The sequence below is a fragment of the Phocoena phocoena genome, chromosome 8, assembly GCF_963924675.1.
Source record: "Phocoena phocoena chromosome 8, mPhoPho1.1, whole genome shotgun sequence".
Classification (NCBI taxonomy): Eukaryota; Metazoa; Chordata; class Mammalia; order Artiodactyla; family Phocoenidae; genus Phocoena; species Phocoena phocoena.
In genome coordinates this window covers 105,327,892-105,350,982 of record NC_089226.1, presented here as the reverse complement: position 1 = coordinate 105,350,982, position 23,091 = coordinate 105,327,892, and the positions used below count along the sequence as shown (strand labels likewise).

The window sequence follows — 23,091 nt, the reverse complement described above, 5'->3', positions numbered from 1 at the left end:
CAAATTAGGATGTATTCATTAACGAGTAAGTCAGCAAGCATTTAGAATGCTTAAGGTTTAAAACATATCCTTTTACAGAACCTGGATTTAAGGCACACTCAGAACACTGAAGCAACAAAATTACTGGGGGATCATCTCAGGGGGATGATCAGCCCTAATACTTACCTTTTTGGAAAACAATATTTACCTGTTCTGGTTTTCTGCTGATAAGAATACTTAGCACCTTGCTGAAGAAACTGGCAAGTAGTGGGTTCAAGGGGGAATCGTTTAGGAGGAAGCTATACAATTTCATTAGCAAGGATTCATCTTCTCCCAGTCTATCATTCATCTGGGAGACATCAGAAGTGAGCAACTCACAAGATATATTTGGATACCTAGAAGAACAGGATACTTATATCATCATCTGTATTAACAGTTTAATTACATAAAGTAAAATGCAAATCAGAAAGGTTTCCTAAAACTCTGTGAAAAATAAAGTCATCTTCTGGGAATTAGAAAATAATTTCAATCCATTCCGTTCAATTTAATCTAGAGAGATTATAGAGTGAGTTTTCTTCTGTGTCTAAAAAATGGTTTCTAAACCAAGCTTTAACCCAACAAAACTAGAGCACACCTGGGACTCAGGAGGCAAGGGCGGGGCCTCCTCAGAGGAGGCGGCGCGAGGGGGCAGGTCAAAGCCTGGGGCCGCAGCCCTCAGCAGCCTGCTCTGGCATGCAAAGCAGCACAGCTCATAGGACAACCGCGGGGGACGCCCATTTCCAGGAGACTGCACTGCACACAGCACCCTTAACTATTCAAGACACACTTAGGTTCCTGGACAGGCTGCCTGTATTCTCAGATGGGTTGTAACCAGAGTTAGAAAGCTGGGCTTATCAAGAGTTCAGTCCATATGACATGTTAAGAGAATAAAGGTTCTGATATACTCAGGAGAGAACAGGACACGGCCTGAGTTACCCAGGTGGGAAAACCGTATACAGAGCTCTCCACACCAGTCTTCCAGGATCTTCTGGGATCAGCCCGCCATCAGATCTCAATGCTGTGGGACACAGGCCCCACGGCCCTAGAAGTACCTGTACCCCTAAAGCACGTTTGCCCTGAGCGCAAGAGCACTCTCTGAAAAGCAGGCAGTAGATGCATTTTCTCCACTCACTCCTTTTACCACAAATGACTTCTCATCTGTTCTCAGAGCAACAGTGGAGACTCCAAGGCCCATCCAGACTACACCCTCCCCCTCCCACCGTTCACCTCTCTGCTCTTTATCCCTCCCAGGTGAGTAGCAGGGAGTGGCAAGCTCAAATGCTGATCAGGACAGGGAGGTGACAAAACAGCTAGAAGCAGCTATATGGCAAAAGAGAGGGGTAAAGGGTGTGGTCGGAAGCCATGCAGCACCCCTGAGGCATCCAAGCAGCTGCCGGGCTTGAGAAGCAACTGGCAATAGACCAGAAGCTGCAGCACCTAGCAGCTCTGCCATGAGGGAGGAACACTGAACCGTATGAGAATATCCCCAAAGATCACATTATCAAATCGCTGTCTTCCGGAGGCTTTGGCTCAATCAAATTAAAGCCTTCCTCACTTCACAGAACACATGGGCTCAAAGACCCCACAATACAAAGTCACCAAAGTGCCGGAGGCAGGAGCAAGCAATGGCGACAGGTGTGGCTTCTGGAGTCACACCACCTAGGCTCAGAGTCTGTCTCCACCACTTACAAGCTGTATGACCTCAGGCACATTACTTACCTTCTCTGGGCCTCAGTTTCCAAGGATGCAATATTAAGACAACAGTCCTTACCTCACGGGGGAGAATAATACATACAAAATACCGAGAAGGAGGCCTGGAATAAATAAATACTAGCTGTCTTAATTCCCCTTTTTCTTCTACTTCATAAAACTGCCCAAATGCTGCAACGGGGCTGGGGTTGCGGGGGTGGTGGCGGAGTCAGCCCAACTGCCCCAATTTGGAAGCTGCTGGCAAAGGGCCGGGAAAAGCTGGAGACGCCAGCTCCAGCCACAGTAGTCTCAGAATTCTGATGCAGAAGGTCCAAAGAACGCGTGGGCAGCTTTTAAAATTTTCACCTGTTTCTCCACCGGTGACCTGGAGGTCTGACTGAGCTCAAGAAGCACGCATGTGGGGGCCCAGGCATAAACGCAAAGCCTCAAAGTTCTGGTTCAGAACAGGCTGGGGCTACTCTCTCTCTCCCTCCCTACCTCCCTAAGATTAAACAAGCTTCGGAGACACCCCAAGACCTCCCCCACGGCACCCCAGCAAGGCCTCCCCAGCCCCACCCTCTCTGACCTCAGCTGCACAGAAGCGATAGGCGGAGTCCAGCCCAACGTACCCCTGACCTCCAGCCGGCCCCCTTCCTCCTCCCACCATGAAGCCACCCTACTGTCCTCTCGACCGAGGCCAGCACAGAGCAACACGAGACCTCCCGCTCCCTCCACACCAGCCCCGTTTCCCCCTGCGCTGCATCACCCTCACCAGCGCATACATACACCGTTATTTCTCGCATCTATGAAAAAAAAACAACCACCACACCTCTCCCGGCTCCACATCTGCCTGTAGCTCCCACTTTCTCTCTCTGCTCCTTTTCCAGGGAACTACTTGAAAGAACTCTCTGCTTTGTCTCCAGTTTTTCCTCAGAAGCACTGCAGCCTGGCTTCCGGGTCCACCAACCTGGAGAACCTGCACTGAAGGGGCCCATGTGCTCCACGCTGTAAATGCCAATGTTTACCTGGCCTGTCAGCACAGCCCCTGGATCCCCTGGGCCCCCGTCCCATCTCCCCGTCCTGAAGCCTGGCCTCCCCTGACATTGAGGGAAGCACCCCTCCGGGCTCTCCTCTTGTCTCTGAAGTCCCTCTGTGGGAACCCTGACCCGACCAACAGCATCTCAGCTTTTGGGTTTACAATACTACTTAAGGACCTATTTTTAAAGTTCTGTTCAAATTTCTGCTAAATTATTTAAAACTGAGGTATCTGTCATTAAGATTAAAAAGTCAGTGTAAAAATGACAAACCTTTAACACCTTGTGTATGATCACTGGATTAAAAGTGATGGGTTCAATCCACATGTGTAACTGATACGCAGTTACGAACTTCACAAACCACAGCAAAATCACCCCATCATCCGTAAACTAAAAAGCACTAGTCTAAATTTCCTTAGATGACTACAGTCAACCTTAACCCAGAGAAGCTTTCAGATTCCCTCTGAAAAATCGCTCTGTGCTAATCCAGCTGTCCGAGGTATCCGGCTCTGTGTATGTTACCACAGCTGGTGGCTCTGTCCAGGCCAGAAGTGTAGCAGAGAACTGCTCTGCTCAGCTCAAGCCACGCTCCCTCGAAATGGTGCCAACCTTCTAGAAGGCTGCATGCCCAGGGAAACACACCTGCTCTCTCAACCTCAAAGGTAGCACAAAAAACGCTGGCATGGCAATACAACAGATGCCATGACTACTTTTTGGTAAAATAAGCAATTTCCACAAGGCTTGCTTACTCTTCTCCAGTTAAAGAAGTATTAGCTTCATTCAGCATGTGAGAAAACAGATCCAAGAAGGGTAAGCCTCTTGTTCAAGTTCTCAGAGCTCCTAGGAGAGGGCTACACCCATCCCGGGTGGGCCTGATACCAAGCCCACACCGCGCTGCCTCCAGCCAGGATAAGCCCCACGACAAGCAGCATCCACACATGCTGGTTCACTGTGAAGGGAATTCCAAAGTAGCAAAGTATCTATCTTTGGGGCGAAAGGAGTACACTGCTATTCCTGTCAAATTTCTGTCCTTTACTTTTCTGAGGTACTGCTCTCTGAGTGGAGACGTGCTGCATGCTAGTTGTCAACCTTAAAGGCTGGCAGAGAACATGACTTCCTTGAAGATCCAAGCCATGAGAACTTGGAAGCATTACTAAGTATTATTCCTCTGACAGCAAAACTCTCCCCACAAAGAAATGAAAGGATATCTGAAAAGGGGGACAGACGGGGGGAAAAAGGGCAAAGGAGAATCTACTGTAGGCCATAATTCTTCCTATTCCATTAAGTTTATTTAATGCTTAATCAATGACTTTTTGTTTTGTTCCTGAATTGGTTCTATTTTCAGGCAGAGAGGGGGGGACAAATATTTCAATAGAGTTGGAGATGGAAGAGTAACTAACTGAAACCCCAACACTTTAAATACATATGGAATATTCGCAGAGTTTCCAGGGATCCGAATACAAAGTGTTATAAGCTGACGACACCAGTGGTCAAGTAGGTAAATCCACTGCAGTTATCCAAGGTGTTAGCTGCTTAAATTTAGCTACAGTAATGTTGACCAAGACCCATACCCTTATTTTCAGTTAACAGAAGGTCAGAGCTTATTTAGTCAGCAGCGCTGTTCATGCGACAAGCTCTGGCCCAGATGTGCTGTGTGATCGTGAGCAGTCACAGCATCTCTGTCTCCCTATTCGCAAAAAAGAGAAAATACTTACTTGGATTGTCTTAGTATTTTAGGAAACTTTATCACTGTTTATAATGCACCTTGCCCTTAGACAAAACCTTCTGGCCAAAATTTAGAACGTTCACTTTAAAAATCCTGTGATTTCATTGGACTTAGTTCTAGAACGGATTGTTTGCTCCACTGAGCCTGTTGCTCTTGACATGTTAACATTCCGTAACTGGTCTACGGCAGCCCTGCAGAGCTGCTAGACAACAAGGACGATAATATACCCTACCCCCGCTTCACTTCAGCCCCACCCTAGAGAGAAGACTGAATTTTCTTACTTGTATCTGATCTTTTCATCCATGTCTTGAGGTGGTTCTTCAATAATGAATGAGACTAAATCTTCGAGACATTCTGCTTTTAACAGGAACTCTATAAGTTTGCGGTTCTGAGCTTTACATTCTTGTAAAACATCTTCCTCATCCATCAACTCCTTCAGTGTTACATCTTCTCTTTCTAGAAGTGTGTCTATGTGGGATGATGAGTGAAGATCAAATTTCCAAAACATGCTGCTCTAAACAAAATGCAGAGAGTATTTCAAATACAATTTCAACTTCACATATTAATTTTTCAAGTTTCCATCTAGTTTTACAGTCTAAAATGTCAACTTGGGTCACATAAGAAAAACAAGTTCCATATCGAATCTATAAAATGCTTTCTAAATAAGTAAAACTGGCAAGATTTTTTCCTTCTCAGAAAATATTTTTATTGATAACAAAAAATTTTGACTTGAAAATGCTGAAAGAATGATAAAACCTGGGATGATTTTAACCTGCAAAATTAACCCACCCATACTTTAAGAATTTAGTGCTGAGAAAGGAAGAAAATAAACCCTTTCTTCAGGGTGAAACGTACATTCTTGCACAGAACTAGTATCTTCAGTAACAAATGACAAGTATCGAGACCTAAGTACATGGTACTCATCAGAATATTACAACATTAAATAAATAACCACCACGAACCAGAACTTTTAGCCACTGACAGCACTTTCACAGCTGAAAATCTGAAAGCCATAAAATGGCAAAACCTATGCCATTCTTAACAAAGAAACGAAAAACTGTAGCAAGATCACCTTAAAGAACAATCATACACCTTGTCTTCAAAGTTGATCACGGAAAATTCGATCCTAGGATGTCTACAGACAAAAGAGTTCACTGTCCTTATTTTAAATACTTCAGCAAAGTCACTGACTGAAAAGCCATTAGTGACATTCAAATACCTTCCCACGTCCCACTGGTATCAGGTCAGTATGTGCTTATTTTGGTCTATAAGCCGAATTTCTGCTAATCTAATGGTCTCTCCACTTGAAGTCAGAAAACTGGACACAGTTAACAATTTAGCCTTAAGTCTTCAAAAAAAAAAAAAGGTCTCATTTAAAGTAGCATGTCTTTTCATTTTTTTGTAATCCCACACATAAAGGCAAAGTATAATGAAAAGTACTAAAAAACCACAAAAGCAAATCTCATATCAAGCCCTTACTACTGGCTAGTTATAAACAAGATATACACTCATATTCATCAACTGAAAACTATAAACATCTACAAACCAAAGTCATACTTCTAAAATATGGATCAAGATATAATCACATTATCTACCTCAATTAAAAACTGACTTCCAAAATTTTAACCTTATAAAGGTAACTCATCATATACTGATTTACAGAGAAAACTGATAATTGGTGGTGATGAAATAGCAAGTGTTGGCAAACTTCGGCCCACAGACCAAATCCAGCCCACAGACTGCAAGCTAAGAATGGCTTTGATAATTTTAAAGGGTTGTTTAAGAGAAGCATATGTGACAGTGACCATGGGTGGCCTGCATATTTACTATCTGGTACTTTACAGAAAGAGTTTAGCATCCCTTGCTCAAGAGGAAATAGAGTGCTGACTAACACATTCCTTTCTGCCATCTCTGAACCCACACAGGCATGTCCCCCACAGTCCTCACAGCCTGCCCGGAGGGGCGGAGCCATGTGGTGTCAGGCGGGACTGTCTACCAGATCCATTCTCTCCCTTCCTTAGGCACTCACCTAGACCATGTCCCCAACTTCTCAGGCAGGTAGATATGGCCACACTACAAAGTTTTCTCCAATGTACTGTGAGCCATAAAAACCTCCATGTGGGCTTCCCTGGTGGCGCAGTGGTTGAGAGTCTGCCTGCCAATGCAGGGGACACGGGTTCGAGCCCTCGTCTGGGAGGATCCCGCGTGCCGCGGAGCGGCTGGGCCCGTGAGCCACAATTACTGAGCCTGCGCGTCTGGAGCCTGTGCTCCGCAACGGGAGAGGCCGCGATGGTGAGAGGTCTGTGCACCGCGATGAAGAGTGGCCCCCGCTTGCCACAACTAGAGAGAGCCCTCACACAGAAACGAAGACCCAACACAGCCATAAATAAATAAATTAAATTAAAAAAAAAAAAAAACAAAAAACCTCCATGTGCTCCCCCCGGCATCTGGCTGGATGTTGATGACAAAAAAGGCCCTAAGGGACTGCAGAGCCCAAAAGGAAGGTGCCTGCACCCCCAAATCACCACGAGGAAGATCGCTGCCTGCCGATCTGAGAGCCTGTCCTAGGCCAGGTCACGATGAGCCATCATACACATCTGGTCTGTATTCCAGCAGGATGGCCGACCTGACCAACCAGCTCCTCCAAACTCCTGAGCGCACGACATCGTGTGTTATTATACATATTTTATTATACACAAGAAAAGGAATTCTTGAGCAACTATCTGTTTTAAAATGCCTAACTCCTTTTGCTTTCCACTATCCTAAATTAGAATAGCATTTTTCAAATCAGAACACCTTAAAATATACATTTCCACAGTGCATTTTCTTTAAATTGGGTAGGTATACTACCGACTTAAAAATAAAATATAACCCCAGTAGACTCTTAAACATTATGTATTCTATCTTTTAATCAAACAGCAAATTGACTGGAAATGAACAGCACTGGTAAATTAGTTACCCCTGGCTTGGCCCTACTTCTATTTGTGCCCTTTGAAGTAAAATCAAGCTAGGTATGAACTGTTACAAAGTTCAACTGCCCAGGGCCCTGAGGTAAATGGAGTCCTTTAAAAAATGTAACTAAGATACTCTGAAGAAACTGAAAAAAGTCAGAACTTCAACAGCTCACTTTTAGTAAACATAAATACACTTTAAAATTCTTAACCTAGGTATACTTCAACAGGAGTTAGGGATAAGAGGGAATACAATTTCTTACAGTAAACCAATTCACAGGCTTTTAAATCAATACTGACAAAGAGAGAGATGGTAAAAGCAAACTACCCTCCATCTTTCTGCAAAATCCTAGAATTGTTTTATAAGTTGAATGAGGTACCTTGAAAATAGGGTTTTCTCCACAAGGGCTGAAGAGTGTGTGGGCAGGAGTTGCCGCAGAGCACAACCTCTGCTATGCTCCGCCTTCCTCATAACTGAAGACACAAGTGAAAATTATCACCATATATGCATAAGATAAGACCAAAGGATCCATAAATCTACTCGTCATAGATCAACTGCTTTAATTAAGGGTCCTGTGAAATTAATAAAATATCATCCTTCTTGGAAGCAAAACCTGGGCCACAGTACCTTTATTTCAAAAGCAGTTAAGCAGTGACACTTTGTTTCTGAAACAAAAGGTGCTACCTTGTCTCTATGACACGGGACCTGGTATGGTGATGTGGTTCAATCACGTGCAAGAGGTTTGAGAAGGACGTCAGTCCCTCTGCAGAATCTGCCAAGGCTCTGCTGGTAGAGTATATTGAACAGGGCCCAACTGTGGTTTATGTAAACCACCTACAACCACTTGCTTTCCATCAAATAAACATCATTTTCTCCTCAAACCTTGTTAGGACTCTTAAGCATCTCAACATACTGGATTCCAATGCTGGCTCCACAACTGCCTGACACTGAGGCCTCAGGAAAACCACTTCACCTCTCTAAGCCCCAATATCCTCAAACAAGTAAACTGGCTGTGAGCAGATGAGAAAGGCCCGGTCTGGTGGCTGAGACATACCGGCACTCAGCACCTGGAAGCTTCTGTGTAATCAACATACCACCCCCTTGAAGTCAAGTGAGCTTTAAACCAACGCTACCGAACTTCCATGGGGTCTTATTAAAACACAGTCTCAGATTCTGATTCAGGAAAGCAGGGATCAGGCCCAAGATTCTGCACCTCTAGCAAGTCCTCAGATGCTGCTGCTGTCCTGGGTTTAAACCATTGCTGATCATTTGTAATAAACTGCAATAAGTATATTCAAAATAATCATGTAACCATGAGAAACAGAGGAAAAGCCTACTATACCAACACGTGACTGTTATTTATTTCAGAAACTCCCTGTGGACAAGCTGGTATTAGTGGGTTTTCCTTCAACATAACAGAAGCAAAACATAACACTTTCCAACAGAGGCCAGAAAAAATGACACCATGAACACACTAAAAGGTAAACTATTAAAGAGCTTTGGAGAGAGAAACTGCTGACGGTCCTGCCTACAAATGAGAAGGAAACTGTGGAAATGACAAAGAAGAACTTTAATGAGTTTAAAATACAAAATCCCCTATTCATATGTACTAACTGCCTAATTTCGGCCATTTTCTATCCAAGTGGGGTAAACTGCACTCTGTAAAGCCCAAGTCTGTGAACAGCTATCAATGGTGGAAACCCTGTACCCAGGAATGGCCGGCCCAGGGCACAAGGTTCAAAGGTTCATAAAGAGATGCAAAGATTATGAAGAATCTCAAGACAGCAATGTTGAGCCTGAAAGCTAACGCTTCCGGGTGTGGGCCCCGTGGGACTACAGGCCGCACACCCGCGAAGCCAGCCTCTGGTATGCCATTCCGTAACTGGCCCGCTTCAATCCCCAAGATCCCATACCCTAAATACTTCCTCGCATGCTCCAGTCTTGCAACAAACACGCACAACATACATCCAGTTTAGATAGCTGCAGTCACCTAAAGTAAGAAGTACAACCTACACAAACATGAGAAGTAGCTGCATGCACCTAAGATAACACAGGGGAAAGACTTTAAGACAACAAAATGTGTTACAGATTTTTAATACTATTTCTTTTAGATGTGCTATGAAGGGAATAGCTATAATACACATTTTTTCTGGGTCTTATACAAAGGCACGTAAGCACATGCTCCCCAAGTTCAAATCCCTACACACCTCAGTCTGCCTGCAGCACTCTCTAGAGGCCCCAGCCCTCAGCACTACGAGAAACGCAACACCTCCACTGTCACCCGAGCTGGTGCTAACAGAAACATCACTCAAGCCACAGTGTGAGCCACATGTAAGCTTAAATTTTCTAGCAGCCACACCAAAAAGTAAAAAAGAAACTGGTAAAATTAATTTTAAATGTATTTATTTAACCTCATATAGCTAAACATTATTATTTCAACATGTAATTCTTTTGGTACTAAGTCTTCAAAATATGGGTGTTTTGAAACTTCACAGCACATCGCAATTTGGACCAGCCACATTTCCGCTGCTCAAGAGTCACATGTGGCCATTCGGGACAAGACAGCTCAAATTGTATGATTGCTACAACTATGATTCAAAGTTTCTCTCCTGGTACTAAAATATCTTCCCCACCTCCTTCCACAGCCAAAGTCAATAGTTACCCACCTTTTCCACACAAGGGCCGATGTGGGATGGGTGGGGAGAGGCTATGGGCCACGGTCTTCCTTTCTTTTAAAATATAAACATACCTGGGAAATCATGCTTATTCTCATATATATATATATATATATATATATATATATATATATATATATATATACACATATAAAAGAAACAACTTGGACATTCTTAACTCAAACAAGTAGGTCACAAGAAAACGAGAACTGTTTTTTAGCCTCTAATTTCTAGGAATATTTGTAGGGATAAAAGGTAAAATTTCCAATTCTTTACCTTGTGATAATGGAGAATGCTAGCTTGAATCAGGAGGGCTACAAGTGGCTCATTACTGGTAGAGATACACCTGGCCAAATTTTAAAATAGGTACGTGTCTGTGGGAATTTATTTCATTTTCTAAGTTAATTTAAAAATATTATGATGAAAAATAAAATGCCCAGGTCACTCAAACATGTTGGGAACAATGATGTTTGATTAATATAAAAAAATAGACTCCCCGGGCTTCCCTGGTGGCGCAGTGGTTGAGAGTCCGCCTGCCGATGCAGGGGACGCGGGTTCGTGCCCCGGTTTGGAAAGATCCCACGTGCCGCGGAGCTGCTGGGCCCGTGAGCCATGGCCGCTAAGCCTGCGCGTCCGGAGCCTGTGCTCCGCAACGGGAGAGGCCACAACAGTGAGAGGCCCGCGTACCCCCCTCCCCAAAAAAAAATAGACTCCCCACTGATCCCGGAGAAAACTGAGTCTTCACTGCCTCCATTCAGTTTTTTAGTATATGTGCTGCCGAAGCGAGCACCACTGCCTCCATTCAGGTTCAAAACAATGTGCTTATTACTCCGCGAGGGGCAGGCACATTTACCCCAAACCTTTGGCCGAGTTTACCAGCAGCCTGGGAACAGGGTGTAGTGAACAAACCGAGCTGCTGAAAGGCTGTTCTTACTGGCTCTCCTGCTTCTGCCAGTGTCCAGACACCTGGAGTTGCAGGACCCCTGGGCTTGGATTCAGGCGTGCGGAGAACTGAGTTGGGCCACATATAACAAGACCCAAATGGGGGGATGGCTAGGCTGAAGAAGGGTTGGTGGTTGCCACTCTGTACACTGAAAGCAGCACGCCACCAGGAAGGGACAGAGAGGAAAGTATCTATAAATAGCAGAGTGCAGAGTCACTCTGAAGGGAGGTCAGCTCTGTGTTATAAGTTAATGATAAACTCCCCCAACAGCAACACTCAAGGCCTAGGCAAAAGCTGTAGTTTTCACACGAAGAGGCAGAAACATGCAACATCGGGAAGGAGTAACAGTTGGGCTTTGATGGCAGTTCTCTTTAAGTACTAAGGAAAAAGATCACAAAGGACTGGGAAGTCTACCCAGTAGCTGCCTCTCCATTGTTAACAAAGGTATCCAACGCATACAGTTGTCCCCTCACCCCCACCCGAACACTAGACTAATCAAAGCAAGTATCAGAGTGCCAGTTAGAGATAACGAACTTCTTTAGAGGAAAGGGCAATACAAACTCAGGGCCAGTTTCGTTGTATTAGCTCTGAAACTGCTTCTTCCAAAGAACACATCAAAAGCAATCAAGTTTCTACCATCCAGATGTTGTAGATGCTTTTCCCAGTTTTAATTTGTAACTTTCTTTGATATTTCAGCTTTTCAGAGTAGTAAATAAAGGAGTAAAATCCATTTAATATGCACTATATTAATCAACAGGTACTTTTCTTTTTTTTTTGCGGTACGCAGGCCTCTCACTGCCGTGGCCTCTCCCGTTGCGGAGCACAGGCTCCGGACGCGCAGGCTCAGCGGCCATGGCTCACGGGCCCAGCTGCTCCGCAGCATGTGGGATCTTCCCGGACCGGGGCACGAACCCACGTCCCCTGCATCGGCAGGCGGACTCTCAACCACTGCGCCACCAGGGAAGCCCCAACAGGTACTTTTAAAGCACTAATTTGCACTGTATTGGGGAATGCAGGCGTAATATGATAACGGTGCCTACTTCCTTGAAGAATACAATAAAACTGAGAACAGAGAAAATACAGAAAATAAATGGCATAAACTCCAAGCTTGTTCTGTAGAAAGGGAGCTCAAGGGAGGGGAGCCTGGACAGAAAAGACTTTGCTATAAATGAGGCCTAAGCTGGGCCTCAAAAGACAGGTAGGGCTCAGTAGGTGATCCTACAAGCATGGAGGATAGACCCCGGAGCTTCAAGAAATTCAGAGCAGGGAGAAAGTCCTGATAACAATAAGAAAGAGACTTTCAGAAGGCACTAGGAAAGGTTAGGCAACGCAAAGCCAGATCTCAAAGAGCCATGCACAAATGCACAGCAGAGCCGGGCAGGCTTGCTGCAGAAGCGAGGGAGGGAGCCAGTCCGTTCTAACTGAGATAAATGCACATTAAAATAGCTATAGCAAAGATTAACACAGTATACAGAAACAAATGACTCAAGAAAAGTAGAGGAAAATGACACAGAGGAGACGAAATTTAAGCTGTGGCAAGTACATTTTCAACAGACGCTGTACTCCCACAAAGGCGGAGAGGGGAAGAGGTCTAACCTGTTCCCAGAACGGCCATGTGTTTGAATATGACTAAAATGTGGGATAGGGAAGGGAGTGCTGAAGACAAGACCACTGAGGTGGGACACTGAGGTCAGGTGAGACAAGGCAAACGAGCAACAAGATGAGATCTAGAGTTTAAATGCTGTCAATGTGAAAGATGGACTGGACAGGGGTGAGCCTAGATAAAGAGCGGTGACCCAGAGACCGTTTTAAGAACTCACAGAGGATGGCGAGGCCCTACAACAGCCTCTACTTTGAAAACCAAGTTATTCCCTAAGAAATTTCACATTAAATTATTATCCCCCCTCCAGTTTCACCCATAATTCCTCAAAGCCTAATTCTCATGTTTTCTTCATTCCTAGCTATACTTAGGTATCAGATGATACAAATTTATGGATTGCCCTTGGAATTCTGAGCTACCTGGGAAACACACGATCCTCAGAAAACGAATGCCTACCCACACCCTGGGGCCAACTCCAAATACACCTCTAAGATGCTGTGGACAGGCAAGAGGTATGATCTTAATCGCCCACTTCACTTTTATATTTAAACAGCCAACTGCCAATCAAGAAAAGTCCAGCCTCACTTTTGTCATGGAGTCCACACTAAAGTACAGTGATGTGTCCTTCTACAAGTTCTCACTATGAAAATGCAAGTGGACATGAATTTCTGTGCATAATTTCCACAACTTCAAAAACTTCAATACGAGTATATGCAAAGCATGACTTATTTATACTAAGAACAAGTTTTTTTTTAAAGTGAGACTAAGGGGTTGGAAAGAAAAAAGACAAGTAATGAGGATGACACAATGGCAATCAGGTTTTTGCCAGGAGCCTTGTTAGAGATCAAAGCAATAAAGGCAAGGAAAACCTAGCTAGATCTAGGTGTCTATTCTGTGTGTGTGTGTGTGTGTGTGTGTGTGTGTGTGTGCGCGTGTGTGCCTGCACAAATAAGAAAATTCTAAGTAGAGGGTTTTCCATCTCAAGCATCCAGAATTCTCTGAATCTCTGAAACCAGGCAGAGCTGTCAACAAATCTGACTGAAATATCAGAAAGAAGTGACATGTAACTGGAGAGGCAGAGGAAACGTGATGCGATTAGAACACCTGTCATCTGAAATAACCCAAGAGTTCCTAATCTAAAACTGTAGGGATGGGAATTCCCTGGTGGTCCAGTGGTTAGGACGCATCACTTTTGCTGCTCGGGCCCAGGTTCAATCCCTGGTCAGGGAACTAAGATCCTGCAAGCTGTGCGGCGTGGCCAAAAAGTAAATACAATAAATAAAACTGTAGGGAGGAAGATTGGTCCTAAGCAAGTCAGGAACAGTATGAAAGCAGCAGAGCTAGAAAGAGAATTCTATACTAACACAGGGCAGGGGAAAGCCTTGGAAAATCCAACTCGCCCATGTTTTTACTAAGTGAAATCAGTTATATGCAGTTTGTGAGTCACCCAACTTGAATCAAGTGACAGTGGCTACTTTTTTATTCATATGTCCATTACAGACAAGATGCCCAAAGAGAACAGCCTTTCCAAATCAGAAATTCTAGAGCATATTGAGATGCCATTGAAAAAAGGCCAAAAAAGAAACAAGCTTCAGTTTAAGAACAAGCTAACTACCCTGGTTAATTTGGAGTTACAAGCAACTCTATAACAGAGACAGACATGGCAAATTGGTCACAAATTTTAAAGCTCCCCACCCCCATTTTTTTTAACCTTCGATCTTCCTTGCCCAGCAAACTTTAATCAGAATGTGTATAATCAGGACTTCTCTGGTGGTGCAGTGGTTAAGAATCCACCTACCAATGCAGGGGACATGGGTTCAAGCCCTGGTCCAGGAAGATCCCACATGACACGGAGCAACTAAGTCCGTGCGCCACAACTACTGAACCTGCGCTCTAGAACCTGCGAGCCACAGCTACCGAGCCCGCACACCTAGAGCCTGTGCTCCACAACGAGAAGCCACCACAATGAGAAGGCCGCGCACCGCAACGAAGAGTAACCCCTGCTCGCTGCAACCAGAGAAAGCCCACATGCAGTAACGAAGACCCACGGCAGCCATACATACATACACACATAAATAATGTGTATAATCATAAAGCATTTAGGGCTATCTCAACAGTCCCTAGACTAGCAGTAATAACTTGTTAACCTCCAGGAAGTGCTTTCCGTCATGAATATTTTACCAGCAAAGCAGACTCCTGGACTGCTGAGACTCTGCTCAGGAATACAAGCTCAGTGTAGAACATGAGACGTGAACGCTGCTTACAGTCTTTATAGCTCCTTAATCTCTTCTAGCTATTCCACAATAACAGTAAATGGTCTGATACGGCAACTTTCTATTAAAGGAGGAAAAATGACTAATAGCAGCTCACAATTATTAAGTGCCTACCATATGCCAGACTCTGGACTTGATGCTTTTAGATACATTATCTGTACCTCACAACAACTCTTCAAGGCTTCGCTCTCATTTGCAGATGGAAAAACTAAGATTCTAAGAGGTGAGATGATCTACCAAAGACCACAGCTAGTGAATAAGCTGGCCAGAGCTGGGACTCAAGCCCAGGCCCATCACGCTCCCAAGTCTGTGCCCTTCCCATCACAGCACACGGCCACAGGACAGGCATGGAACACCCGGTGAGCGACCGGTCCCAGCAGCAGTCATCAAGAGCACAAGCCAGCCCCAGGCCAGCCTGCAGAAGGGAAACAGCAGCAGGCTAACCTGCCATCTAATGGCTCTTGGGATACACTCATGGACGGGAATCCCATGTCTTCATGGGCAGGGAAAAGAATCACTTGACAGACAAGCTGGCTGGGAGCTCAGCCCAAAGAGCGTAGGTGGTGGTGACACTGGAGGAGCTCAGCTCTTGTGGTCAGTGGTGCTATCAGAGCTGACTGACCAGAATGCCACAGGTTTGTCCAAATGCACAGAAAACACGAGTGAATCAGCATTTAAAAGCTGTCTGACATGATGAAACCAAGAGAAATTTACTTAACATGGTTAAATGTAAAGTCCTTTTAAAATAAAAACTGAAAAGCATGACATGGGGTGGGGGGTAGAGGTTGCTAGGCCTAAGAAAACTGTTAAAGAAAGAAACAAGTCCAAAGATTTTAGTTAATTATAAGCTTGACATAAAGTTGTATTATGCTGTGACTAATAAGCAAGTAACCTTCAGAATGTGTCATAGATCAACTGCATCTAGGACCACAGGAGATACTAACTCTATTGAAGCCTTCACTGGGCAGATCAGCTCATGCCAAGCAATATCATATCCTGTTCTGGGGCAGATGAAGAGACTGCCAACCACATGGCACCCAAAGAGGACCAGGGTGACAGAAGGACTGCCACTTGGAGGAAAAAATAACTAGCTTTGAATATCTCAAAGCTCTTTTATACTATCACGGACAGTGCCCAAGGGAAAAAATGAGAGCCAGTGAGTGAAAAGGACAGATTACCCGTCCCATCTGTGAGCAGAAGATGCAGGAACTTGCTAAAGGTTAGGAACACCAACACCTTCAAGACCCCAAGGCTGGAGGTCCTCTGGAAGCCTGGATGATTCTCTACGAGGGCAACGACAAACAACTTCCCGTTCTGGACAGAAAGACTATATTAAATGATCACCACACTGTTTTATGAATTTCTTCTCAAAGTCTATGTGATATAAAAGGCATGGCTACATTTGGGCTGACATGGAGTCTCAACAAGAAAATAGCAAAGGATTCTGCAACCTTCCAGACGCTTAGTGGGTTGAAACCTACACAATTCTCTACCCTTCTGGAAGCTCTAGAGAAACAACAATAAAGGACAAAGAAAAGGAAACAACAGCCCAGGAGAATGCCAACAAATTTATGAGAGACAGAAAATGGAGAAACAATTCCGAAAGTCCAACATCCAAGTAACAAAAGTTTTAGAACATATTATAATTCACCACTGATCTCCCTTGTCAAAAAAATGTTTTTTCTCAGAGCATAAAGAAGTGACTCTCCCCCTAAGACCTACATGTGGCACCACGTTGAGTGGTAAAAGATCCTTTAAGACACAGTGTGAAAGTCCGTGGTATCGGAGATTAAAAAAAAAAAAAAAAAAAAAAAAAAAGAGTATCTAAACTCTTCTAGTGAGGAAAAACTTATAAAAGGACTGGAAATCAGAATGACATCAGCTTCCTCAATAGCAATTCTGGAAAAGAACATTTTTAGACCTGGAAGGTCTGAAAGATTTATTCACAGTTTCTTGAGGAAGCTACTGGATGGAGAATGGGCTTCACTAAAGCATGGCAGTAAGCCATGAGAGGAAGACACGGAATCCATGAGACCAGGGATCCAACACACAGGGAAGCAAAGATGACTCCCAGAAGGGGCGACACCTGCAGCTACAGACAAAGTCAAGAGGAACCAGTTTGGAGTAAACCATGAGGCAGAGGGCTCTGGAAAGGATATGTCCAAGGAAGTGTATTGCCAGATGTATGTTACCGTGTTGAGAAGGATTCTGCAAATTAAGTCAGAGATTTAGGGATTAATTAACCAAAATATACATACTTTTATTACTGATATTAACCAAAGTTGTGCTTTAACTATGTTGGGAGATGTGAGAGGGAAAGAGCTATGCATATAAGAGTTAAACCTTAACCTTCATAATCAGAAGTAAGGCAGATTAGAAACTGCTACCTACAGGTATATAATTTAGAAATGCATAAGGAAGTAATAAAGATGAGGAAACAGCTAAGAGATGGAGGTAGCAGCTCCTAGTGAGTAAGTAACTCACTTACTCACTAGGGGCTGGCGATGAGGAAGGGGATAGGATGGGAAAGATGAAATAGATGATTGTTATTTTTTGTTATAAATCTTGTGATACCATTTGACTTTTTAAACTATGCACCTATGTAAGCTATGTACCTATGTATGATAAAATAAAAAATTATGAAAAGAAAGAAAATATAAAGCAGCACAATCCCTGGCATTTAGGACAGGCTCTATAAATATAAGCACAATCTAAAATCAGGGTATTATAAAAGACTATCTAACAGAAAGACTCTGAGGTGACTACAGGCACTTAAGATTCCTACGTACAAAAAACAAAGAAATAGAAAAATCCAACCAACAGCAAAAACCACAATGGTACCTTTTCAGTTTAGGTCCTTTCCCACCCCATTTTTTCTGCCATGAGTGTGTGAAGCAACTCCAGAGACGTAGGACACCTGGGGGTACCATACTGAGATTGCCAAATCTGGTCTGCCACCTTTTTTATAAATACAGGCCCTGAGCGAAGAATGGTTTTTACCTTTTTAACTCTTCGGGGGTGGGGGTGGGGGAGTATCAAAAGGACGATATTTCGTGACTTGTACAAATTCTACGAAATTCAAATTTCAGTGGCCATAAAGTCTTAACAGAACACAGTCACACCATCCTTTACATTCTGTCTCTGGCTGCTTTTACGCTACCAGGGCAGAGTTGAGCAGGTGTCACAAGAGACCACATACGGTGCTATCACTTTGCACTGCAGCTGGGCGCTCTCCACATCGCAGTGACACGGGCATAACTCAACAGTGCTTAGAGTGCCATACGCTGTACTGCAACATTTCATTATTATAAGTGCACACCCAACATGTCAAAACAAGAAAAGAAAACCTGGACTTCAAATGTTGTGTTTTTAAGGTACAAATGGGATGTGAACTATTTTGTTATGAAATTAGATGGCAAAGCACTGTTTATTATGCAATCATACCATCCCTGTGCTAAAATACACTATATGCTGACATTACCAGACTAAGCGGTCATCACAGTATTCCCAACTCACAAGAAAGGAACAGTCAGAAAAGTCAGAAAATGTTAAATGGAGTATCCTATTACAGGAGAACTTCTTCACAAAAATAAAAAAATGAAAACAAAGCTTCAATCAAAGCTGGTTTCTAAGGTCGCTTGTTAATAAGTTAAAGAAGCCGGGCTTCCCTGGTGGCGCAGTGCTTGAGAATCCGCGTGCCGATGCAGAGGACACGGGTTCGTGCCCCGGTCTGGGAAGGTCCCACATGCCGCGGAGCGGCTGGGCCCGTGAGCCATGGCCGCTGAGCCTGCGCGTCCAGAGCCTGTGCTCTGCAACGGGAGAGGCCACAACAGTGAGAGGCCTGCGTACCGCAAAAAAAAAAAATTAGTTTTTGAAATCCAGCATCACAATAGAAAAATGGATAATTGTTTTAACTATAAATGAATCTGACGGTCAGATCATAGCTTATCACTGCATACTACTGGACTTCTTATAGCTGAACCCTCAACTGAATTCTCCACTCAGTCAGGCAGGTGAGAAACTGAACAGTTCACACCTATGGGTTAGAACCTATCCCAAGGCAGAGGAAAAGGAAGGGCTGGGCCACATAAGCAAAAACAAACAAACAAAACCATATGAGACAAGGTGCTCAGAGTGAATGACTACTTAAAGGGAATTCTCCCCATCAGGATTTATACAGAATAATATGAAGATAAAAACTGGACAAATCAGAACCTTTCTACAAGAGTTGGTGCTTCACTATGTAAGCAGAAGGGGATGCTGAGGAAGAGTTATTCACAAGGGACTGGAGGTGGGGGAGAGCACAGGCAAAGTGGCTTACTGCCTAGGAAAGATTGGGGCCTGGGGATTAGAAGCAGAGACCTGTTATAACAGAACAACTATAGTATCTCCTGAGAAAGTGAGCCTGAAAGGTAGATGATTAAATTGGGTTATGCCCACCTGCTCCTCCAGTTACTATGGAACAAATGAAATTGGATTAAGTATGTGTGCATAGCCCCAAAAAGGTCCTACTGGGCCACTTACTATTAAGTGCCAATTGACTCAAAAGCCAAATATGCAAAGTAAACCTCTGGTCTTTCACAAAAAAATTCAGTAAAGAGTTGCAAAATGATAGCAATTAAGACTCAAAAGAGTCAGGTGGCTGGCTAGAAGCCAGATGTCCTTTGGCTGGTGTAAAACGAACACAAATCTCTCTCTCTCTCTCTCTCTCTCTCTCACACACACACACACACACACACACACACACACACACACACACACACACACACACCCAGGTGACCTAGAAGCAGTAGCTGGGTCGCTACTAGCAGTCTTTCTCTGGCATGCTACTTCAGCTTGCTAGGCCTGTCTAGTCCTTAGGGCCCAGCTCAATCCCACCCCAACCCCCATCCCGTGGAAACTGGGAATCCCATGGGTGCTGCAGATTCTACGACATACCAGAACAAACTACAGAGCCTGTTATTTAACTTCCTAAAAATACCATAGCGCCACGGAGCCAGGTGGTACCTGGCTCAAAGTGATGACCCAGACCAGGTCCACCTAGACTCCAGGGTCTCAAGTCAGTAAACTGCTTTCCTTGATGTAACTCATGGAAGGAAACTCCTCATAATTTTAGTGACCTTACCTTTCAAACCAAGTTTAAAAATTAAAAGAAATGTTTTCTTTTCTGTGGCTCCTTGCCCATTACAGGTTATCCTGGCAACGGTTGTCTTCCAATTTACTGCATTAGCAGATTAACAGAATAAAGCGGGATGGTGCACATGAAACAGAAGTTCCCCTATAAAGAAAAAAAGAGCAAAAATGACAACGTGTTCTCTTTTGTTCGGATGAGAGCTGCCATTAAAAATACTGGTTCAAGGTCTTCATTCACACACAACTATACCTCAGAGGACTGAAAAGTACTAGCTAATTGAATTCTTTTCTATGTAACAAGAAGAAAAAAGGCACTGTCATCCCTCTACCTAAGCTTTTATCCTACACTAAACAATAACCCAGAAATAGATACACAGTAAGAGCACTATCAGTGAGCAAATAAGAAAAAATACATATGCTTATCTTTGTCTTATGAAAACATCAATGATATTCTTACTCAACACAGGGTTAACTACAAAGGCACCATATTTTACAACACTAAAACAAGTTTTAGAAGTATCTCCCTCTAAATGTCCCCAAGGAGCCCCGCGTAATACCTTTAAACAACTGTAACTTACTAGGAACTATGAGCAGAACATTAAGTTCACTTAAGTACTCGCTGCAGCCGAATCCTGTCTCTAATGTGAATTAACCAGATGCTTCACACGAAAGGACTGTAAATTTAAACTGTCTTCCAAGGCACTTCATTTATAACTAAATACTGCAGGAAAAGACACAAACTATGGACAATATACCAATCAGAAATCCTATAAGGGTGCAGTCTACAAGGCATCTCAATATAAATGCCATTTATTTAATGCCTTTGTTCCACAAAATTCACACTACATTCTGATCAACTCAACATTTTCCCTCAAAATAAATAGAAACAATGCTAACCACTTGCTAAAAGAAACAAAATGAATCAACAAAAACTGTAACAAACCTAGTTTAAAATGAAGAAAATATTTGACTCTAAAAAACATTTTACCAGTGAAATGTTTTCTCAACAAAAACTTAAAAAAGTGTTTAATTGATCACCTAAATTTTTGCTTTAAATCATAAGAACAGATCATGTGCCACCACAGTGTTTAGACATGACCAACTTAGCATGTTTGTGTAAAGAGTACATTTCTAAATGTCATAGGTAATTCTAGTCCCATCACAACCACTCTGTGTTAGGGGTTCCAGACCCCTTTAAAAATCCAATGAAGTTATATACTCCACAAAATGCACACGCCTGTGCACACATACATATATTTGACATTTAATCTGAGTAGCTGTAGGACCCTCAACTGATCTACAATCTTTTCTCCCACCAGCCAAGATCACCCACTTCTGGACTTCCCTAGTGGTGCAGTGATTAAGAATCCACCTACAAAAGCAGGCAACATGGGTTCGAGCCCTGGTCGGGTAAGATCCCACATGCTGCAGAGCAAGGAAGAGCCCATGCACAACTACTGAGCCTGCAAGCCACAACTACTGAGCCTGTGGGCCGCAACTACTGAAGCCCGCATGCCTAGAACCCGCCCTCCACAACAAGAGAAGCCACCGCAATGAGAAGCCCACGCACTGCAGCAAAGAGCAGCCCCCACTCGCCGCAGCTAGAGAAAGCCTGCGCGCAGCAACAAGGACCCGATGCAGCCAAAAAAAAAAAATTACCCACTTCACCCACTTCCAAGCCAGTCAGTCAATCACAGGCTCCCAGCAGAGCTGTACCAACCCGCCTGCCTCACTGTGCTGCATACTCCCATTCAGGGAAGCCAAAAGATAAGACAGCTGTCAACCCGCTCAGAGCATCACAAATCCAGGTGCTTATTAAGTTGTAACAAGTATGCTGAGACATAACCCACTTTTCTGGAAAAAGGTCTTTATTTGTTCAGTCTTTTCCCTTAGACTAATTACGGGAAAGAGAGGGTCTATACTATTGATAAGAAATCTGGTTTTTTCTAAATTGTGAAAATGTGGGAAACAAGATCAAAAGATACAAAACAGAATGAAATGGTATATAAATGCACTATTGGGACTCCTGGGTAAAGAATGTATATTGAACACACATTGAAATGCCTCTAAAAGTACAGTAAAAGAACTGTTTTGGTTGTTTTGCCTTGCTTTTTAAAGGCATAATCCCAAGAACCAACAAAATTAGGGAGCAAAAGGAATATTAGTTGAAAAAGCTATTTAATGAACACTTAGATTCCCAAATCTCCTTGCCTTCTTCTGTGCTTCCCAGACCCATCAGATGACAGAAGGAAGCCAAAAAGGATGGTGACTTCAGCACAGCTGAGGGTGGGTCTGCCAGTGAAAACAGAGGGACTGTGTGAACTGCAGAAAGAATGCAGAGACAGGCCCCCTCAACTGCCCACCCCACCTCCAGCCAGATTCTCCTATTGGGCTCTGACATTCCCAGCCAGGATGAAAACTAACTGAAAGTGTCTTCTAATCACTGACCTCAAGAAACAAACACCTGAAAATCCTGACACTGGGGACTTCCCAACCAAAGGAGCTCAACTCATCACACTGCTGAAAGGTTCACAGCCACTGAGCCCCCACCCATGAATGGGGGCTCCAATCAACCACCCTCATTCCAATCTTTTCTTTAAAAGTCTTCATTGTAAACTTGCAGAACAGCTGCAAGAGCAGTACAAGAAGCTCCCACAGAGCCTTCACCTAGATTCACAACTAACCACTGTATCACTTTTGCTCTTCCATCCATCTTCTGCAGCCATCACGTCCTTTACCTTTAAATAGCTCGCTGTGTATTTCCTAAGAACAAGGGTATTCTCTTCCACAACCACAGTAAAGTCAGGAATGCAACACATTAACTGTCCCATACAGACTCTACAGTTCACATTCCAATTCCGCCAACTGCTCTACGTCCCTTACGGCAATCCCCCTTCACCTCAATCCAAATCATGGATCACACCTAATGTCATGTTTCCATATGAAACAGTTCCTCAGCAATTCTCTGTCTTTCACTGGCATCTTTGAAGAATATAGGGTATAAATATCTGGCAGTACTACCACACAAGTGGTAAGTGAGGTTTGTTT

The 23,091-nt window shown here is 43.7% G+C and overlaps 1 protein-coding gene and 1 non-coding gene across 13 annotated transcripts in view; one reads left to right on the top strand and one right to left on the bottom strand.

The window, feature by feature from the left end:
* The window catches only part of PPP6R3 (protein phosphatase 6 regulatory subunit 3), a 125,178-nt gene that overhangs the window by 66,659 nt on the left and 35,428 nt on the right, over positions 1 to 23,091 (bottom strand). For 11 of the 12 annotated variants that reach the window (XM_065881579.1, XM_065881581.1, XM_065881584.1 and 8 more), the window contains exons 1-2: positions 4,749 to 4,975; positions 188 to 374 (exon numbers count right to left, since the gene is read on the bottom strand). In XM_065881579.1, the coding sequence (XP_065737651.1) occupies positions 188 to 374; positions 4,749 to 4,975 (414 nt within the window). Of the gene's footprint in view, positions 1 to 187; positions 375 to 4,748; positions 4,982 to 20,035; positions 20,189 to 23,091 lie in introns of those variants that run through there. The other variant, XM_065881577.1, reaches the window with a different exon arrangement.
* TRNAK-UUU (transfer RNA lysine (anticodon UUU)) lies at positions 13,796 to 13,867 on the top strand. Its single transcript has one exon. It is a non-coding gene; the product is annotated as a tRNA-Lys (tRNA).